General features: G+C 33.4%; 1 protein-coding gene across 3 annotated transcripts in view; it reads left to right on the top strand.

The window, feature by feature from the left end:
* Positions 1 to 20,186, top strand: part of Arhgap20 (Rho GTPase activating protein 20) — a 122,983-nt gene that overhangs the window by 58,436 nt on the left and 44,361 nt on the right. For all 3 annotated transcript variants that reach the window (XM_026392507.2, XM_026392505.2, XM_026392506.2), the window contains exons 3-4: positions 14,301 to 14,465; positions 19,875 to 20,024. In XM_026392507.2, coding sequence (XP_026248292.1) covers positions 14,301 to 14,465; positions 19,875 to 20,024 — 315 coding nt within the window. The remainder of the gene's footprint in view (positions 1 to 14,300; positions 14,466 to 19,874; positions 20,025 to 20,186) is intronic.

Raw genomic sequence — 20,186 nt, 5'->3', positions numbered from 1 at the left:
TCCATAGGTGGAGCTGTTGGTTGAATTACGCCCTCTGGTGATAGAACGGTGTTAGTAGCAGCATCCTGTTGTAGCTTTTTCCCTAATAACTGTTTCTCCTCTAAGCTTTCTTCCTTTAAATTTTCTTCCTCTATCTGACTAGCTTGAGAGACCTTCTCTTTTACTTGATCTAAAATGTCTTTCTCCATGGTCTGAACTCTAACAATTTACTTAACACTCTTTTGGTTTGTTTTTCCCTAATTTCTAATCTACTATAAAGATAACGCAACCCAATAAGATAACACAAAATAAAACCGAAACAGAATGAAACAAAAACAGAAAAATCATTCTATCAATTTTCCTATTTTCTTGATGTGCATTTGTGGTTTATTTCTATCTCTTCCTCAGGGGCGAACAACTTCAAACCTTGAACCAACCATTTTTCCCAGTTTGCCTGAGAAAGTTCTAGGGATAGGCAGCTTGAAACAAAAACAAAACAAATCAAAACAAGAACACATTGTTTGAAATGGTCACCCATTCTCTCGCCTTCCCTTAGGGGTGAGCAATTTCACTTACCTCCGAGCTTCAGGCGTTTCCCGCACAGGCTGCCAAATGCCGCAGTCTGGCTGGGCACAAATCATGAGCCACTGAAGCAGGAACAAACTTTATTTTTGAACTCCACCAAAACACTTCACACACGCTCCCTGGGAATTCTCCAGATTGCCACGTGGCTCGTCCAGGAACAAGCCACCGGAAATATCTCCTCTGGAAATCCCTCCTCCTGCACTTCCCCAACCAATGGGAACTCTCTGGGAATCCCTGGGAATCCCCACGAGAACTCCAAAGTCGCATGAGAACTCCAAAGTTTGGCCGAATCGGATAGTAATGCCTCACCTGTCAACCAATACTATTGGCAAAATGCCAGGGGCCATTCCGACTTGGCTGTGGCTCTCAGCATTTGTTTAGGTCTTCATTCTACAAACATTCAAGTTCTCTCCCTACTAAGCACAATTTTGGAACAGAGGATAATAAATAAGATATAGATTATGCCTTGCTACATAGTATTATTTAAGCACCTACTGTGAGCCTGCTATGAAACATAGCATACAGACACAAAATAAGTAGAGAACATAAGAGAAAATATATAAATGCTAAGTAGCACATTTGTAGGATATAAGTATGTGAAGTCAGCAAGTAACTCTAACACCTCTTATACATGAGATATTGCTAATATACCAGTGATGGAGAATTTTTTGAAAAGGTCTCATATAGGTTTCTGTGTTTAGAGAGGAGAAATCAAAGATCAAGTAATACAGATAATTTAAACATAAACCATGGAATTTTTTCTGTCTTTAATGTCCCTTTAGAAAATATTTTGTAATTGTGATCTGTTCCAACCAGAAAAATGGAAAAAATAAGCAAAATCGCTTACAGTGAGTAAAACTAGATGAAAATACTTCCAAACTGCTCTTTCTGTACAAATATTTATGTCTGATTCAAGGCCTACTTGCTTTAGACATCAGGAAACCATTGTTCCAGGTCTGACTTTGCAATAAGTAGCTTTGTGACCTTTAGCAAGTCACCTAATCTTTTTATGCTACAGCTTTTCTCTTTAATCCAAAACATAACTTTTAGACTCAGATCTTTGCTACTTCTTTGTGAAACTTTTTCTGATTTCTTCTTCCCTGCCCACCCCTTATCTTCCCATTTTACTATATAGTTGTTTGAAAGGACAATTTTTTCCTAAATTCACTTAATACTTGACTTATGTGTCTTTTCACTTTTAACCTTCTGTCATTTTTATATCTAGTTACAGTATTTTCAGTAAATATTGCTAACACATGCCTGGTAATTTAGAGGATTTTTGTTTTATTTGTTGTTTCATTACAGTGAAATGACTTTTTTTGTCTTTCAAATATACTGTTATATGTCATTTAGATATTTGCACCTGGTGATAGCACCAGATGAAAGGATTAATAATTGGAAAATAATTTCTATACAACATTACACATAAACACTCTTACTATTTACTATTTATAAATCTTTTAGCACAACAAGTATTGAGAGTATACACTTTATATGTTCTATCTAAAACTCTTCTATTTATTTTTATTCTTTTTAGTTATACATAATATTAGGATTCATTTTAACATAATTATAAAAACATGGAATATAATTTAGTCTAATTCAGTCCCCAGTACTTCCTCTTTTCCTCCCCTTCTGCCTCCCCCTGTTCTCTCCTGTCTACTCATCTTTATGCTATTAGAGGGTTTTTTTTAATTATTGCCTTGTGTATAGACATTGCATTGAGATTTTCTGTGGCATATTTATATATGTTCATAGGAAAGTTAGGTCAGATTCATTGTACCATTCTTCTCTTATCCAATCCTATCCTGTCCCTCCCCCTACTCTTCTCTACTGATCTTTCTTCTTTTTGGATGGAATCCCTCCCCCCCACCATGCATACTTCTTTTATTTTCTCTCTTTTGTTTCCCTGATTTGGGACTAGGTTCCACATACCAGAGAAAACATTTGACCTGGGACTTTGTGGATCTGGCTTTTTTCACTTAGCATGATGGTTTTCATTTCTGCCCATTTTACTGGCAAATGCCAAAATTCTATTTTTTTCTTCATAACTGAGTAACACTACATTGTGTGCATATGCCACATTTTTTTGATTCTTTCATATGTTGGCTCCATACCTTGGCTATTGTGAATTATGCTGCTATAAACATTGATGTGGCAGCATTCCTATAGTATGCTGAGTTTAGATCTTTTGGATGTGTACCAAGGAGTGGGGATAGCTAGGTCATATGGCGGTTCTGTTCCTAGTTTTTTAGGAGTCTCCTTACTGCTTTTCAGAGTAGTTGCACTAATTTGCAATCCCACCAAAAATGTATGAGTGTACTTTTTTTCCCCTGTGCCAAACATGTTGAAGTGTTGGGCATACATTTTATTCTAGCAGCTGCAGGTTATCTGGTCTATTCCCTATATATCTTTGATCTATTTTGAGTTGACTTTGTGCAGGGAGAGTGATAGAGATCAGGTTTAATTCTTCTCCATGTGGATATCCAATTTTCCTAGTACTATTTGTTAAAAAGACTGTCTCTTCTCCTACATATATATATATTTGGCATCTTTGTCAAATATCAGATGACTGTGAGAACATGATTTTGCCTCTGTGTCTTCTACTCCATTGGTCTCCATGTCTGTTTGGGTGTCAATACCATACTTTTTTTTTTTTTTTTTACTATAGGTCTGTTGTATAATTTGAGGTCTGATATTGTGATCATGCCTCCATCATTGCTCTTTTTGCTCAGGATTGCTTTGGCTGTTCTGGATGTCTTGTTTTTCAAAATGAATTTTTGGACTGTTTTTTCTAGTTCTGTGAAGAATGCCATTGGTAGTTTGTTGGGAATTGCATTGATAATTCTTTTGGTTGTGTGGTCATTTTGACAGTATTACTTCTGCCTATCCAAGAGCATAGGAGGTCTTTTCATCTTCTAAAGTCTTCTTCAATCTTTTTCTTCATGGTTCTGTGATTTTAATTGTAGAGGTCCTTCCCTACTTTTTATATTAATTCCCAAGTATTTTTTGAGGTTATTGTTAATGGGATGGTTTTACTAATTTATTTTTAAGCAGATTGATAACAAATTTATCACTGGCATATATGATAGCAATTGATTATATATTTTGATCTTGTATCCTGCTACTTTATTAAATTTTGTTTATCAACTCTAGAAAATTTCTAGTGAAGTTTTTTGGTCTTCTAAATATATGGTATGCTTTTATTTTAAGATTTGGGTTGACTTTCCTTTGAAAATATATTTTAAATTTGAATACTTCAAAGGGTGAATGTCAAGATTAGATTTCCCAGCAGAGGATTGTGTGAAACACTTCAGGCAGCCCTATTTAAAACTACAACTTCTATTTAATATGTTATTGCTTTTAATCTATCTGGAACAAGTGATATTTAGTATAGTTTTAGTGTAATTATCAAGAAACCTCAGTTAACAATTGAATTTTGTGGTACTTCTATCAAAAATGTTTGGTTGGGCTAACATAAGAAATGTACTGATTTAAAAAGCCTTTCATGTTCTGATGTGGAGTGAGTCCATTCCTTTATCTAGATTATAATTGCTGGTATTTCTGATAACTTCTTAATCTTCATTTATCCAGGATTTAGTTATGCACATGCACTCGTGCTCACACACACACACAATTGAGTTTGGATTTGGTAGACAGAAAAGTTGCACAGTCCCAGAAGTTGAAAAACAACCCAGATTTTTTTGGTAATTATTCAAGTCTTTAATGTATAAGATAGTTTTAAAATATACTTTTGTAAAACTGAAATAGACAGCTGTCATCATTATCTTATCTTGTTATCAACTGATTCTTAACAATGGTTTATAATAAGCTGCTATTGTTTCATAAATTATTGCTTTATAGTCAAAAGAAAAATCATGTGTTGCACTCTCAGAGGGGTGAGAACTTTCTGGGATACATGAAAATTCCTCCTCTAATCATGAAATTCACACATGTGGATTTTATCCAATACAGTGAAAATACTGTAAATAGTACTTACTACCTATACAAAATACCATAATAGTTCTACTAAACAATGGACAAGACCATTTATTAAGCATTTATTTGGATATTTTATTTTTTCTTTTCAGTTATACATGAGAGCAGAGTGTATTTTGACATATTAATACAAACATGGAGTACATCTTATTCTAAATTAGGATCCTACTCTTGTGGTTGTACACTATGTGGACCTTCCCTGTGGTGTATTCATAATATAGACATAGGAAAGTTATGTCAGAATCATTCTGCTCTTTTTCATCTTTCTGTCTCCTATCCCCTCCTTTCATTCTTTGTCTAATCCAATGAACTTCTGTGGTCTTCCCATGCCACCCTCACTGCCCCCGCTTTTGTTGTATGTTAGCATCCACATATCAGAGAACATTTGACCTTTAGTTTTAGAAGATTGGCTTATTTTCCTTAGCATATCTTTCCATTTACTGGCAAAAAGTTGTGAAGTAATTCTCTTCATGGCTGAGTAATATATTCCATTATGGTTATATACCACATTTTCTTTATTCATTCATCCATCGAAGGGCACCTAGTTTGGTTTCATAGATTAGCTATTGTAAATTAAGCTGCTATAAACACTGATGTGGCTTTGTCATGGTGGCATATGCTGATTTTAATTCCTTTGGGTATAAATTGAGGAGTGTGATAACTGGGTCAGATGGTGGTTCCATCCATTTCTCACTGTGAATTGTTTTAGCTATTCTAGGCATCTTCTTTTTCCAAGTTTTCTGAGGAATCTCCATACTGTTTTCCTAAGGGGTTACACCAATTTGTAGTCCCACCAGCAATGTATGAGTGTGCCTTTTCCCTCACATCCTCACCAACATTTGTTGTTACTTGTATTCTTGATGATTGTCATTCTGACTGGAGTGAGATGAAATCTATGTAGTTTAATTTGCATTTCTGCAATTGCTAGAGTTGTTGAACATTTTTTCATATATTTTGACTGTATTTCTCTTTCTGTGAAGTGCCTGTTCAGTTCCTTTGCCCATTTATTGGTTGGTCTATTTGTTTTGGTGTTAAGCTTTTTGGATTCTTTATATATCCTGGATATTAATGCCCTATCAGAGGGGTGGAGGCAAAGATTTTCTCCCATTCTGTAGGTTCTCTCTTCACGTTCTTGATTGTTTTCTTTGCTGTGAAGAAGCTTTTTAGTTTGATACCATCCCATTTATTGATTCCTGATTTTTACTTCTTGTGGTTTAGGAATCTTATTGAGGTATTCAGTTTCTATGCCGACATAATGGAGTGTTGGGGCTGCATTTTTTTCCTAGTAGGTGTAGGGTTTCTGATCTGATGCCTAGGTCTTTGATCCACTTTGAGGTGGATTTTGTACAGTGTGATAGATAGGATTGAATTTAATTCTGTTAAATATGGATTTCCAGTTTTTCCAGCACCATTTGTTAAAGAGTCTATATCTTTTCTCCAGTGTGTGTTTATGGTGCCTTGTCTAGTATGAAATAACTGTATTTATGTGGGTTTGTCTCTGTGTCTTCTATTCTGTACCATTGGTCAACATATCTGTTTTGGTACCAATGCTGAGCTGTTTTTATTATTGTATCTATAGTATAATTTTAAGGTCTGGTATTGTGATGCCTCCTGCACCACTTTTCTCACTGTGGATTGTTTTAGCTATTCTAGGCATCTTCTTTTTCCAAATGTGTTTTATGATTGCCTTTTCTGTTTCTATGAAGAACATTATTGAAATTTTAATAGGAATTGCACCAAATCTATATACCATTTTTGGAATTGCACTAAATATATATAGCATTATGGCCATTTTGACAATATTAATTTGCCCACCCTAGAACATTTGAGATCCTTTCATCTTCTAAGGTCTTCTTCAGTTTCTTTCTTTAGTAGTGTTCTATAGTTTTCTCTGTGGGGGAACTTCACCTCTTTTGGTACATTGATTGTTAGTTTTGTTTTGCTTTTTGTTTGTTTATTTGTTTGAGGCCATTGTGAATGGACAGTTTTTCTAATTTCTCTTTTTTATTTTGATGGTTACATAATTTTTTTAATTTTTAAAATTTGTTTTAATTATTCTTTTTTTTACATCTGGTGTACTTTTTATTAATGGAATAATATGTTTTTTCTGTTAATCTTTTTTTAATTTGTTTTAATTAGTTACACATATAATACATTGACATATCATACATTTGAATCAAATGGGGTATAATTACTACTTTTTCTGAGTGTATAGATTGCTGAATCACATTGGTTGTACAGTCACATATATACATACAGCAATAGTAGCGTCTGTTGTATTCTGCTGTCCTTCCTATCCCTGCTTCCCCTCCCCTCACTTCTCTCTACCCAATCTAATGTGACACACTTCTTATTTTTTCCCTCACATCGTCATAGATGTAATCTGTATAACGATGAGGGTCTCCTTCCATCTTTCGTGCAATTCCCCTTCTCCCTTGCTTTCCCTCCCACCTCTCTTCCCTATCTAGAGGTAATTTTCTTCTCATGCTCTTCCTCCCTACCCCATTTCGAATCACCTTCCTTATATCAGAGAAGATAGCCCTCTCTCACCACTTCTATTCAACATAGTTCTGGAAGCACTAGCCAGAGCAATTAGACAGATGAAAGAAATTAAAGGTATAACTATAAGAAAAGAAGAATTTAAATTAGCACTATTTGCTGATGACATGATCCTATACCTAGCAAACCCAAAAGGTTCTACCAAGAAACTTCTAGAACTAGTAAATGAATTCAGCAAAGTAGCAGGATATAAAATCAACACCCATAAATCAAAGGCATTCCTATATATCAGTGACAAATCCTCTGAAATGGAAATGAAGAAAACTACCCCATTCACAATATCCTCAAAAAAAATACTTGGGAATCAACTTAACAAAAAAGGTGAAAGATCGGTACAATGAAAACTACAGAACCCTAAAGAGAGAAATAGAAGAAGACCTTAGAAAATGGAAAGATATACCTTGCTCATGGATAGGCATGAAAATGGCCATATTACCAAAAGCACTTTACAGATTCAATGAGATTCCAATCAAAATCCCAGTGGCATTCCTTGCAGAAATAGAAAAAGCAATCATGAAATTCATCTGGAAAAAATAAGAGACCCAGAATAGCTAAAGCAATTCTAAGCAGGAAGAGTGAAACAGGTGGTATCACTATACCAGATCTTAAACTATACTACAGAGCAATTGTAACAAAAATAGCATGGTACTAGCACCAAAACAGGCTGGTAGACCAATGGTATAGAATAGAGGACACAGAGACCAACCCACAAAATTACAACTACCTTATATTAGACAAAGGTGCAAAAAGCATGCAATGGAGAAAGGATAGCATCTTCAACAAATGGTGCTGGGAGAACTGGAAATCCATAAGCAACAAAATTAAATTGAATCCCTATCTCTCACCATGCACCAAAGTTAACTCAAAATGGATCAAGGATTTAGGAATCTAATTTCTCTTTCATCATTGCTGTACAGGAACTCCATTGATTTATGGGTGTTGATTTTATATCCTGGTACTTTGCTGAATTTGTTTGAGTTCTAGAAGCCTTCTAAGGGAGTTTTTTAGGGGTCTTAAAAATAAGATCATACCATTGACACATAGGGATAATTTGAGCTCTTCTTTTCCTATTCATATCCCTCTAATTTCTTTCTTTTGCCCAATTGCTCTGTTTTAAGGACTATGTTGATGACTAGGAGTGAAAGTGGGAATCCCTGTCTTGTTCCAGTTTTTAGAGAGAATGCTTTCAGTTTTTTTGTCTTTATGATGTTGGCCTTGGCTTTAACATGTGTAGCTTTTACATTGTCAAGGTATGTTCCTACTATTCTTAGTTTTTCTAGTGTTTTAAAGATAGATGGATGCTGTATTTTGTCAAATGCTTTTTCTTTGTATGCATTGAGATACTAATGTGATTTTTGTCTATAAGTCAAGAATTTATTTGGATTTATAAACTTGATATATTTCCAGTTTTATTTAATATCTTATAAGCAAATTTTCCTAAAAATTGAATAGAGTTTTGAGCAAGTTAGCTGGTAACCTTGCAGAATCATCACTTACTTAATATTTGATACCATCATAAACTCAAAATGAAATAATTTCTTAATAAATACCCATAAAAATTATTCTTGTTAAAATTACTGGATAGTTTTGTAATGCTTGTTCCAGTGGTCAGATCATCTTCCCTGGCCTTACTTCAGCATTAGACACCCTTGTCTCCTCCTCCTCTTGGCTCCTTCATTCTGTTCACTGGGCTGGGGGCGAGGATTCATTCTAAATTTATTAGTTTCTCCCTTTTCTGAATTCTAAAAGTTTAGAATGCTTCAGGGTTCAGCACTGAACCCATTCTCTGTCTATAATCAGCTTCCTACGTGAACTGGTCTCTTTCCATAGTTTTAAAGTCTCCATCTTGATATCTAATAGGTGTTTCAAAGTTAACATGTCAGAAGACAAATTTCTTATCTCTATCCTACTTGCTAATATCAAGAATTAATCTAGCATCAAATCCTATTAAGCTCTAACTTTGAAATATATCCAGAATAGAACAATTTGCCACCTTCACAACTATTATCCTTTTCTAATCACTAGTCTCACTACTAAGTTACAGTGTTGCAAAAAACCTGAAATAAGTTTTCATTTAAAGAATTTTAACCAACTCATCACTATGATTTTCTTTGAAACATTTATTACATGCTTATACTCTTGTCTCTCCTCAGTAACTTCACCATATAGATTCTGTCACTTCTCCATTTGAGTCGTCCCCTTGTCCTGTCTTACTCAGAACAAAAGGTGAAATTCTTTGCATGGACCTTGGCTACTTCATTTGCTATTCTGACCCAACACTGTGAATAGCACTTTAAAGCTCTATAGACAATCATTAATACATAACAAATTAAATGAATTATTTACAGATATAGAATGATTGATTTTAAACTTCCTTTGAATAGTTTAGCTATCTCAACATACTGAATTAATATTTTTTTATATTCAACATTTATCACCCACTAAAAGTTATTTTTATTTCTTAAATATTCAGTTTGAAGTACAACTATCAAAATAAGGGTATGCTCAAAAATGTATTTCCATCCTCTAATGAGTCAGTTTCAGTCAATTCATTTATATGATTTTCTTTTCCTAAAAACGTCTTAAAAGTACAATAGTTCCTCCCTTATCATGAGAGAACTACATGCAAGACCCCCAGGGGATACTTGAAAAAATGGATAGTATGGAACCCTATATATACTAGGTTTTTTTTCCTATAAACACATAACTATAATATTTATAAATTAGGCAGTAAGAGGTCAACAATAACATAATTAAATATAATAATTATATTGTAATAGTTGTATGAAAGTGATCCCTTAAAATATATTATTGTACTGTACTTAATACTGCTTATAATGATGTGAGATGATACAGTGTGATAAGGTGAAGTGAGATGAGTAATGTAGGCATTGTAATGTAGCATTAGGCTATTACACAGTGGTTACTTGAGCAAAATCACTGTAATACAACAGTAATCAATCTGATAATGAAGACTAAATTGCTAAAGATGGGTAGTACATACAGCACAGATATGCTACACAAAGGCATGAGTCATGTCCCAGGAAGGGCAGGGTGATAAGACAGAGCACACAACTCAGAATGACATGTAATTGAAAACTTAGGAGCTGTTTGTTCTGGAATTTTCCATTTAATATTTTGGACCAGTTAACTAAAACTGTGGGTAATAGGGGACTTCTATTTTTATTATGTGATTTTTCCTCATCCTGAAATGTACTCTTAAGTATTTTGGCAGAATAGCAGTTAGTTATCTGTCACAGTTAACTCTTGTCTATTAGCTATGAATCATCTAATTGAATCAAACTCATTTTATATTAACCTGAATTTTAATGTTTTGCCATAAATGAGCTAGAAGTAGTAGATAGCTTAAGTCACTGCTGGGAGTATACCTCCTTGATGATTTTTCAATTTGTGGGTATATTTCTTAATTTTCTATTTAGAATTTAGACATTCTCAGTGTCACATACCTGTTGTAGGTACTCAGGAGGCTGAAGCCCAAGGATCATTAGGTCACATGAATTAAGAGATCAACATGGGCAACATAGCAAGACCTTGACTCAAAAAGAAAACAGTTATTAGATGGTATTTTTTTTAACGTTTGCAAACCCATAAGTTATCAAACTACTTCTAATCAGGAAAAAGTGTTTTGTTCTTCTCAGTATGCCATTATATAATTATTACCTAAACCAGACTACTTGTTTTAGTAAGCTTTTTCACCACTGTGACTAAAAAGATCTGAAGTGCAGCATTTTTGGCTACTCTTAATACTTCGCATGTGTAAAATGAGGTATAATAAAACCTACCTTCAAGGCTGATTGTTTCTTTCTTTCTACCTTTTCTTCTTCACCTTTTCTTTCTTCTACACTATTTCTTCTCAGACCCCAGGCCATTTGAGTTCTGCCTTTACCTCTCTCCTGGAAATTTTTTTTAAAGACCTAAATGACCAGCTGATGACTTTCTCCTAGACATCTTCTCACACCTCAACTTTATCTTCTCAGACCTCAACTTTTTATTCCCCCTCTGCCAATGTCAGTACTCCAGACCACCACAGCAGGCTGTTTCTGCTAAGTTATTCACCAGTCCTCACCTTGTTCACAAGTTCTCTTTCCTTCATTTCTTCTACTTACATGTTTTCCCAGGGATGTGTCTCTGCTTTTTTATTTATTCTGTGTTTATTTCCTGGGGAATTCTAGTCATTCACATGGTTTTATTTACAAATCTGTGTATGATCACCAAATCCGTATCTCTACTTCTAGAATCTCTTCTGAATGCTAGGTGCTTGCCTGATTCCTCACTATCTACCCTACTGATAACTTCAGGGTCAGTATATTAGAAACTGAGTTCATCTCTCCTTCTCCGAACATTATAGGCTTTTTTTTCTTTGTTCTTCATTTTTGTTCATCTGTACAGTGTATATAAAAGTGCAAAGAACCTAAATTACCTAAAGCAGTATTAAAAAATAAAAAGATGGTAGTCTTACACTACCTAATTTCATGATCTACAGCAGAAAAACAATAAAACAGTGTGATTGATTCTAACGTAAGAATTTACAAGTAGATCAGTGCAGCAGAATAAAGAGACTAGAAGATTAAAGTTAAATGATATATGTGCTTTATATAATTTAATTTTCAATAAATATGCTAAAGCAACTGCATCTCTACTTCTGAAATTTCTTTCAAGTACTAGGTGTTTGCCTAAGATGGAGAAAGGGAAAGTCTTGTGCAAATGATACTAAAAATGAGGAATTGTCATATAGAAAAACAAAACTAACTTGAGCCCCTACTTTATACCATGATCAAAATTAATTTGAGACAGATCATACATTTAAGAACTAAATATAATAAATATGTTGATATAATATTATATTCTTGGGTAAGTGGAGATTTCGTAGAAAACTTATAGAAAGTAAACACCATATGCAAAAATAGATAAAACTTCATCAAAATTATAAACTTTTTGTCAGAAACATAGTTAAGACAATTTATAGGCAAAGAACAGACTAGGAGAAAATATATTCTTTTTTTAAAGAGAGAGAAAGAGAGAGAGACAGAGAATTTTAATATTTATTTTTTAGTTATCGGCAGACACAACATCTTTGTTTATATGTGGTGCTGAGGATCAAACCCGCGCCTCACGCATGCCAGGCAAGCACGCTACCGCTTGAGCCACATCCCCAGCCCGAGAAAAAATATATTCTAAAATAAATATCTGAGAAAGGACTGATATTTAGGATACACAAAAAAATTCCTACATTTCAAGAATAAAAAGATGCAAACCCCATTTTTTAATGGGTAAAACATCTGATAACAGTTTACTGGGAAGATACACAAATGGCCAGTAAGAACATGAAAGAAACTCAACATCACAGAAATGCAAATTAAAATCTTAGTGATATGTTACTATATATTCACTAGACTAACTAAAATTCAAAACACTGACAACACAGCATGTAGTGTGGAGCAACTGGAATTCTCCTGTAGTATTTCTAAGAATACAAAATGGTTTACACTTTGGGAAACAAACTGACATTTTTTCTGATTAAAAATAGACATCTATTCTATGACCCAGTAATTCTACTCTGAGGTATTTACCCAGGAGAAATGAAAACATACATCACAAAAAAGACCAGTGTAACATTTAGTAGCAATTTTATTCATAATGGTTAAAAACTGGAAACAGCTAGGTGTTAATTAATAGGAGAATAGATAAAATCTGGTATAGTTATACATTGAATAGGATTAAATAAAATCATTTAGTGGATTATTGATAAATGTAACATGAATAAATCCCCAAAACACAATTACAAGATATCTTACACAAAAGAAGATAGACTGTGCTGTCATTTTATAAAATTTGAGAACAGTTACAACTAATCTTCAGTTGCGGGGAAGAATCAGAAGAGTGGTTGTGTCTGGAGTGATGGAGTCGGGATTGACTGGTTTGTAAGGAGTTTGAAGGATTGGGTGCTAGTCAGCAAAAAAGATATGTCCATGGGCCAGTCACAGTGACACATGCCTATAATTACAGCAACTCAGGAAGCTGAAATAGGAGGATTTCAAGTTCAAGGCCATCCTCAGAAACTTAGTGCAACTTGTTTCGAAATAAAAAGGATTGAGGATGTAGCTCAGTGGCAGAGTACCAGTAGGTTCATTTCCCAGTACCAAAGGATGATCAGGGAACATGGGACAGGCTTGCATAAGAAAGGAAGTTCCTCACAGAATGAGACTGTCTAGAGACTTATGGCAAGAAATCATTATCCAGAAAGAAAGGAGGACAAGGGAATTCATGGGGAAGAGGAGGATTAGAGAGGTTGTCTCTGGAGATTAGTTATTCAGGTGATGTTAATAGCTTGGAAGGGATCAGAGAGCTCAAGAGTAGTAGCAACTTAGGGTCTTATAACCACAGACTCTGTTACATTGTCCAGCAAAGACTGGCTATACAGAGCAGGCAGGCTAGTAGTGGCTAAAAATCTGCTCATTTTAAACTGTTTTTGAAATAATCAAGTACGTAGAAATTTGGATTTGGCATTAATGAGCATTTGAGCAAGCTGGCCTCAACCTGCAGTAAAGAAATAAATAACCCAAGGGTCAATACATGGAGGCCATCCTGGGCTAATTTATATAATAACTGACAAAGAACTAAAGGGAAATTTTTGGAGTGATAGTTTCATTTACCATGATAGGAATTTAGGTTACACAAGTGAATTCATTTGTCAGAATATATACTTGGTTTATACATTTGTGCATTTCATTGGATAAGTTTTATAGCAAGAGAAAAATTCTAAATAAATATTGAGCCTCTAATTAGTGATATGCATGCTGAAGTATGTAGGGGGATATGAACTGCTTTATGCAGTTAACACTGACATGCCAAAATAAAATGATTAAATGAATAAATAGTTGGATTACGTGTATAATGATAAAATCAAGGTTGAGGTTTACTTGTGTTTATTGTAAAACTATTTCAACTTTTCTTTATGTTTCAAAATGTTTTGATGAAGTATTAAAGTTTGCTGTGTGGAGAATAGGCTGGGGGACCATTGAGAACACTATGCCATTGCATGAAAAAATATTTCACTGTTTTATATTTCTTGACTAACTATAAATTTTATTTTCATAAAACTTAGTCCTGTAGTTGATCATTTGACTAACTTATCTGTGTCATGTAATCTGTTGCAGGGAAAGTCCTTCTGCTAGTGTTGACACATGTGCATTTCTGTCATCATTTATGTGCTCCAGTAGGACTCTGCTAATTGATGGTCGGGCAGAACTCAAAAGAGGCCTGCAGAGGCAGGAGAGGCATCTTTTTCTTTTCAATGATCTGTTTGTTGTGGCCAAAATCAAGTAAGTATATTGCATACTCTGTCCCACATATCATTATACAACTTCATTTCCACTAACATACCCTTTCTATTCAGTGCTTACAGTAAGAATATCTGGTCTCTATTACCATAGCTAATATCTGAAGTGAGTTTTATGTTTGTTTTGTTTCTGAAAAAAAAGTTTCCATTGCTTCTTCATTAAAAATATGTTCATTTAGATCCTCTTTGTGCCACACCCTGAATAAATATAGAAGACACAGTGAAGAATGTGGTGGGTATTGTCCCTTTTGAAGCTTACATTCTAATGTGAGAGCTTATATTTTTATATGTATGGGGGAACTACAAATTATGATTAGTACTGTGAAGAAAATAGGATAGGTTTGGATTCCTTTCCACATGAGCCTTTCCCCAGTGCTACTCATAATATGGTCAGTTGCCTACTTTAGGGTGAAAGATCTTTTGGAAGTTATGTACCATCATTTATAATGTATGCTACTAGCAACAGAGACCAACCTTAGTGTAGTAGATATGGCAACTATATGAGGGTGTATCAAGAAGCAGGGAGGTTTGGAACCATGAAGGATATAAGGAGTTTGATTTTCTTCTGCAGTCATAATGTGATATTTTTTTATATACTTGCTCATGTTAGGTTGGAAGACAGGCAAGAGTGGAAGCAAATAGACTAGACAGAGGTTATTGTAGTCCCAATGAGAGATAATGAGGACATTATCTCTGGAGATGACAATTAAGGATACAACATTTCAAGTATGCCTTAGAGGTACCCAAGAGAACTCATCTATTGCTCAATGCTACATGCCAGTGCAATTAACACCTAGCCTAAAAAGTGGTAGCTGCTAATTCCTCCATCCCTCATTCTTATGAGTTGTGAAACATCATGAAAAACAAATGGCATTTTAATAAATCAATTCTCAACAGAGATTTTTAGTCACTAGAAAATAGTAAACACTTTATTTTTACTACCAATACTCTAACACCTAAGTTATGCTGTGTCATAATTAAGGCATGGTAGAGAAGTATTTAATTTGGCAAAACATTATATTTAATTGGAGTGGTATTAACAATGAAAAATAGCATGGATCTTATTGTATGTTGGATATTATTACAAATACTTTAATCTTTATAACTACCCTGAGATATTACTTTCCTCTTTTTACAAAGCAATTGATATAGTCAGAGAAGCTAAGTGACTTTCCTAGTATTAAAAATTTAGTAATTAGTTGAGACCACATTTGAACATAGATCTTTATTTCAAAGTCCATCTTTGAACCAGTGTATTTTTCTGAATTTGCTAGAAGATTTTACAACTGTATCGTTGTTTCATAATTAGTCTTTCCTTTGTGATGAGTTAAATGCTCCAGCTAAACACCTATCTAATAAAAAAAAAATGGTATATAAAAACTCAAAGCAAAAATAAAGATAAGACTTTCAGAATGTTTTAAATAGAAGTAATGCCTATAGCTTTGGAAATGAATATGATGTTATGAGTAATATAGAGAAAGAAAAGTCTCCTTATCCAACCTTTGCACTAGGTACACTTGATTCTATTAAAAGAAAAACAAATCATTTTTTAAATGTAGATTATCTATCATGCCTTTATTTAAATTTAATTAGATGATTCTATACGCTAGGTATTACAATAGGAGAATCACAGAGGTATAATTTAATTTTCCTAATAATTCCCCAACCTAAGAGTTGTTTTAGATATCAAACACTGAAGCTCAGGAAGGTTTGTCACATACCAGGAGTTCTCACAGATGGGATTTGAATATAGGCCTTAATTCTAGCAGCTAGTTCCTTCTACTTGACCACGTTGTACTTATTAGGTGCCCGACCTGTGCTTAACCTGTAAGCAGATATCAAAAACCTAAAATAACCAAATTTTTTAAGTCTGGGGTCCCAGAGTTATTTATTTGTAACATACACTTGGTTGTTAGGAAGGAATGCATTTTCCTGTGCCTTTCTTGGATTATTATTCTCTTAGAAATTATGATAATGTTCAGAGAAGGGGACCTTTGTTTTCTTACCTGAAGTTATCTATTGTTGTATTGCAAACATTTAAATGGTTTTATGTATCTTATGTTTTGCTAAAAGCCTGTTAGTTTCTTTTCTATTAGAAAATCACTATTCTTAGATACATTGGCAACATCTATGTCCATAATCTACTTCTATAGCTGAGTTTTTATTTTTTTTAATATTTTTAATTGTAGATGAACACAATACCTTTATTTATTTATGTTTATGTGGTGCTGAGGATTGAACCTAGTGCCTCACAGATGCCAGACAAGTGTGCTACCACTGAGCTACAATCAAAAAAAAAAAAAAACTGGGCTGGGGTTGTTACTCAGTTGGTAGAGTGCTTGCCTATGTGTGAGGGTTTGATTCTCAGCACTGCATATAAATAATAAAAATATTAAGTCCACTGACAACTAAAAAAATTTAAAAAAAAAACCTTTCTCATGTAAGGTTTATACCATGTTTTATCTACATACTGCTTTCAAGATGACTCTGTGGGTTCACTTAAATGTTTTTATGAAGTAACAAACTATCAGTTAATTTAAATGCTATTATTTAAGAGATTTGGATCATAAAAAATTATTGTAAGTATTTTACATATCCATTAAAGTTTTTAAAAGCATGAGTTATCTTAAGTTATTTCATTTTTTAGCAGAACCCAATACCCTTGAAACACAGCATAGATATTTGAGGAAATAATTATTATTATGGAATCCTGCCACCTTGAAAATATTTTATCTACAATTTTTCAGGAAATTACTTATATGATTATTTCCCATAGCAAACATGTAGATGTATTCACAGATCCATTTTAATATGAATTTAATTTTTTTCTAAAATAATCAGCACCAGGAAGAAATATCCCCCTGTAATGCCAAACATATGTCTGTCCTATCACCTTTCATTCTTGGATGAAGGATTAGGTGGTACCCTGGATCATTTAATTTGTTGCAATAATCTAAGACTAGAACTTAGTATTTGATGCTTTGTACTTTTGTTTAAAGGGAGACCTTGGGTTCCATATTAGTTCATCTTTAGTCGTTAGGTTGAGCTTATAGAAATAAATGCAAGTGGGATAAATTATTGCTCAGCTGCCACTTACTTATTTAATCACACTAGGTGAATTGGAGAGTTTAAGTGCTTTCTTTTATTTGCTGAAGTATTATATGTGTTCCATTTTGTGCTGGATGTTGTGATAATATTAGCAGAGAATTATTTTGAGGTTATTGTCATTTTTTTTTACAAAATTAGAACAAGTATTAAAGCCAAATGGACCCTAAAATCCATTTTTTAAAATTCACTAGAAAGATAAATAAGTTATTTTTCTAATAAAATTGTAGCTTTTCATTTTTAAAAACAGGATGTGTTTACAAACATGAAAATATTTACAAGGAGGAGGATGTTATGTTAATAGCTAAAAACAACCATGAGTAATTTTTAGAAAAGAAATGACCTCACACACACTTAAGCTATCTCTAGTCCTTTCATTTCCTAATCAAATGATAAGCCATGAGTTCTGTTTAGATAAAAGTATATTTAACAAAAGTCTTGATTATTGATTCATTATCACTAAAATTACCATTAGATAGTTATAGACTATATCATGATTTTATCCCAAAATATGACTATAACGCATCTATATTTTATAATGAGGAGAGAATCTTCATAGAAACCTGTGTATTCCAGTATAAAAGTCAGAGGGTAGGAAAACAAGGTATGCTTGCCATCTTAATTTTATAGTAATATAGAAATAAGGAATTGATTTGAGAGGGTTGTTTTGTGTTTTCAGCCAGTTACTATTAGATTTATACTTTTATCAAAATGGTACTAAGGGAGATAATAAATAATAATTTAGGAGCCAGTTCAAGTTGGATTCAGATTAATTTTTGTAGTCTAATACTGTTAGAGATTGAGAATGAAAAATTGGAAGAACACTATGATGCCAGTACCAACCATTTCAATATAAAGCTTTATTGGAAGACTTGTTTTAAATACTTACAAGCTAATCCCTTCAGCTTTATATCCATAAATGTTTGTGAGATTTGTCTCCTATCACTATAATAAGCACACACAGTCTCATCAGAAAGCCTTGTATCTTTGGAAAGACCAAAAAAAAAAAAGTAGGCCAAAGAGAGAAAAGCTATAGGAAATTTAATGGAAAGATTCTCACATCCATGTTCAGTTTTAAGGCTTTTCATAGATACATTATGTTTAACAGCATAAATATGAATATGCTTGGGAATGATTAAATGCCATTAAAATAAGCTTTTGTCTGTAATCAGATCTGTTTTATAAAAATTAAAGATTCATAGCAGTGGGTTGAAAATATTTAAAGAAGCCATTTATCTCAAATCACAAAGGTATTGTACCCAAAGGGAAGCATAAATGAGACTTAGAATTTAGGTTAGTCTTTATGTATAGTTCCTGAAAATCCATTTTCATTGTATAAATCCCACCAAATAGTTATAGCTTTAAATATTCCATATATTAGAGCAGTTTAGGAACCATTCCATATAAAGTATTTTTATTTCTTTTTAACTTTTAGTATTTACACAAATGGTTCTGGATGCTAGAAAGTTCTAAGTTTCCTGGGGCTTTCTTTATCCTTCTCAGTGCTTTCCAACTACTTAAGTCTCAGATCTATTATGAGTATTAAATCTATCAATTAAGTCAAAAGATATGGTGGTATCAGAGGTCTAAGGGAGATAAAATTGAAATTATCTAAAAGCAGTTTTACTGGTGACTTAAAACAGGTCATCTTCTAGGTTCCCGGAGATGAGTGTTAACTGTGTCAACTTCATTCTTTTTTCTTTTCTAGTGTAGGTTCTGATTTTAGCCTATATTTATTCAGTTTTGCCAGATTATAAAGAAAAATGGTTAAGCAGAATCATAAGTGAGGAAATTTAAAACAACTTACACTTTTAAAGACTAGAAAGTCTTGCAGCCATTTAGTTAAAAATTACTCTAATTCCAGGTTCTTATGTGCCATAATTGTATAAACATTTTTATAAATCACGAGCCACTCAAATATTTTTTTAAAGTAAGCAAGATACAAATAATAAATGAACTAATTTTGGTAATAGCAATACATTTAAATTAGGGTTTTGATCCAAATACAACACTTAACATATAGAAAAATGAAGTAGCTAGTTTAAAAAGAAAAAAAATATATTAAAAATACACCTACTAAATGTATCACCAAATATTTCAAAGCCTGTTTCATGGGCCTAGGTAGCTAAGCATGTCACAGTTCACTGTGCTAAGTGCTAAAGATAAAAACAATAAGACGTTCTTTGCCTGTGATAAGTAGAAATGTCCTCTTATAACAAGTACAGAAGCTCCTGTGAAATTTGAAGAAAATAATGAGAAGTCCTGTTTTATTTTTTTCTCTCTCTAGATATAATAATAACTTTAAGATAAAAAATAAAATTAAATTAACTGATATGTGGACAGCAAGCTGTGTGGATGAAGTGGGAGAAGGTAACACCAATGCCATGAAATCCTTTGTCCTGGGCTGGCCCACAGTGAACTTTGTGGCCACTTTCAGGTAAGAACCATCTCACTGTCCTATTTTTGCCTGGCTTAGCTACTGTAATGATGTTTAGGATGACAGAAACAATTTAATCATTTTGTTGCCTGGATTTTTAAAGGAAAATATTTTATTCTGATTGTTTAGTCAATGTCTTTTCTGACACAAACATCCAACAAA

The sequence above is a fragment of the Urocitellus parryii genome, chromosome 4 (assembly GCF_045843805.1).
Source record: "Urocitellus parryii isolate mUroPar1 chromosome 4, mUroPar1.hap1, whole genome shotgun sequence".
Lineage (NCBI taxonomy): Eukaryota > Metazoa > Chordata > Mammalia > Rodentia > Sciuridae > Urocitellus > Urocitellus parryii.
This window is presented reverse-complemented; position numbering and strand designations above follow the sequence as displayed.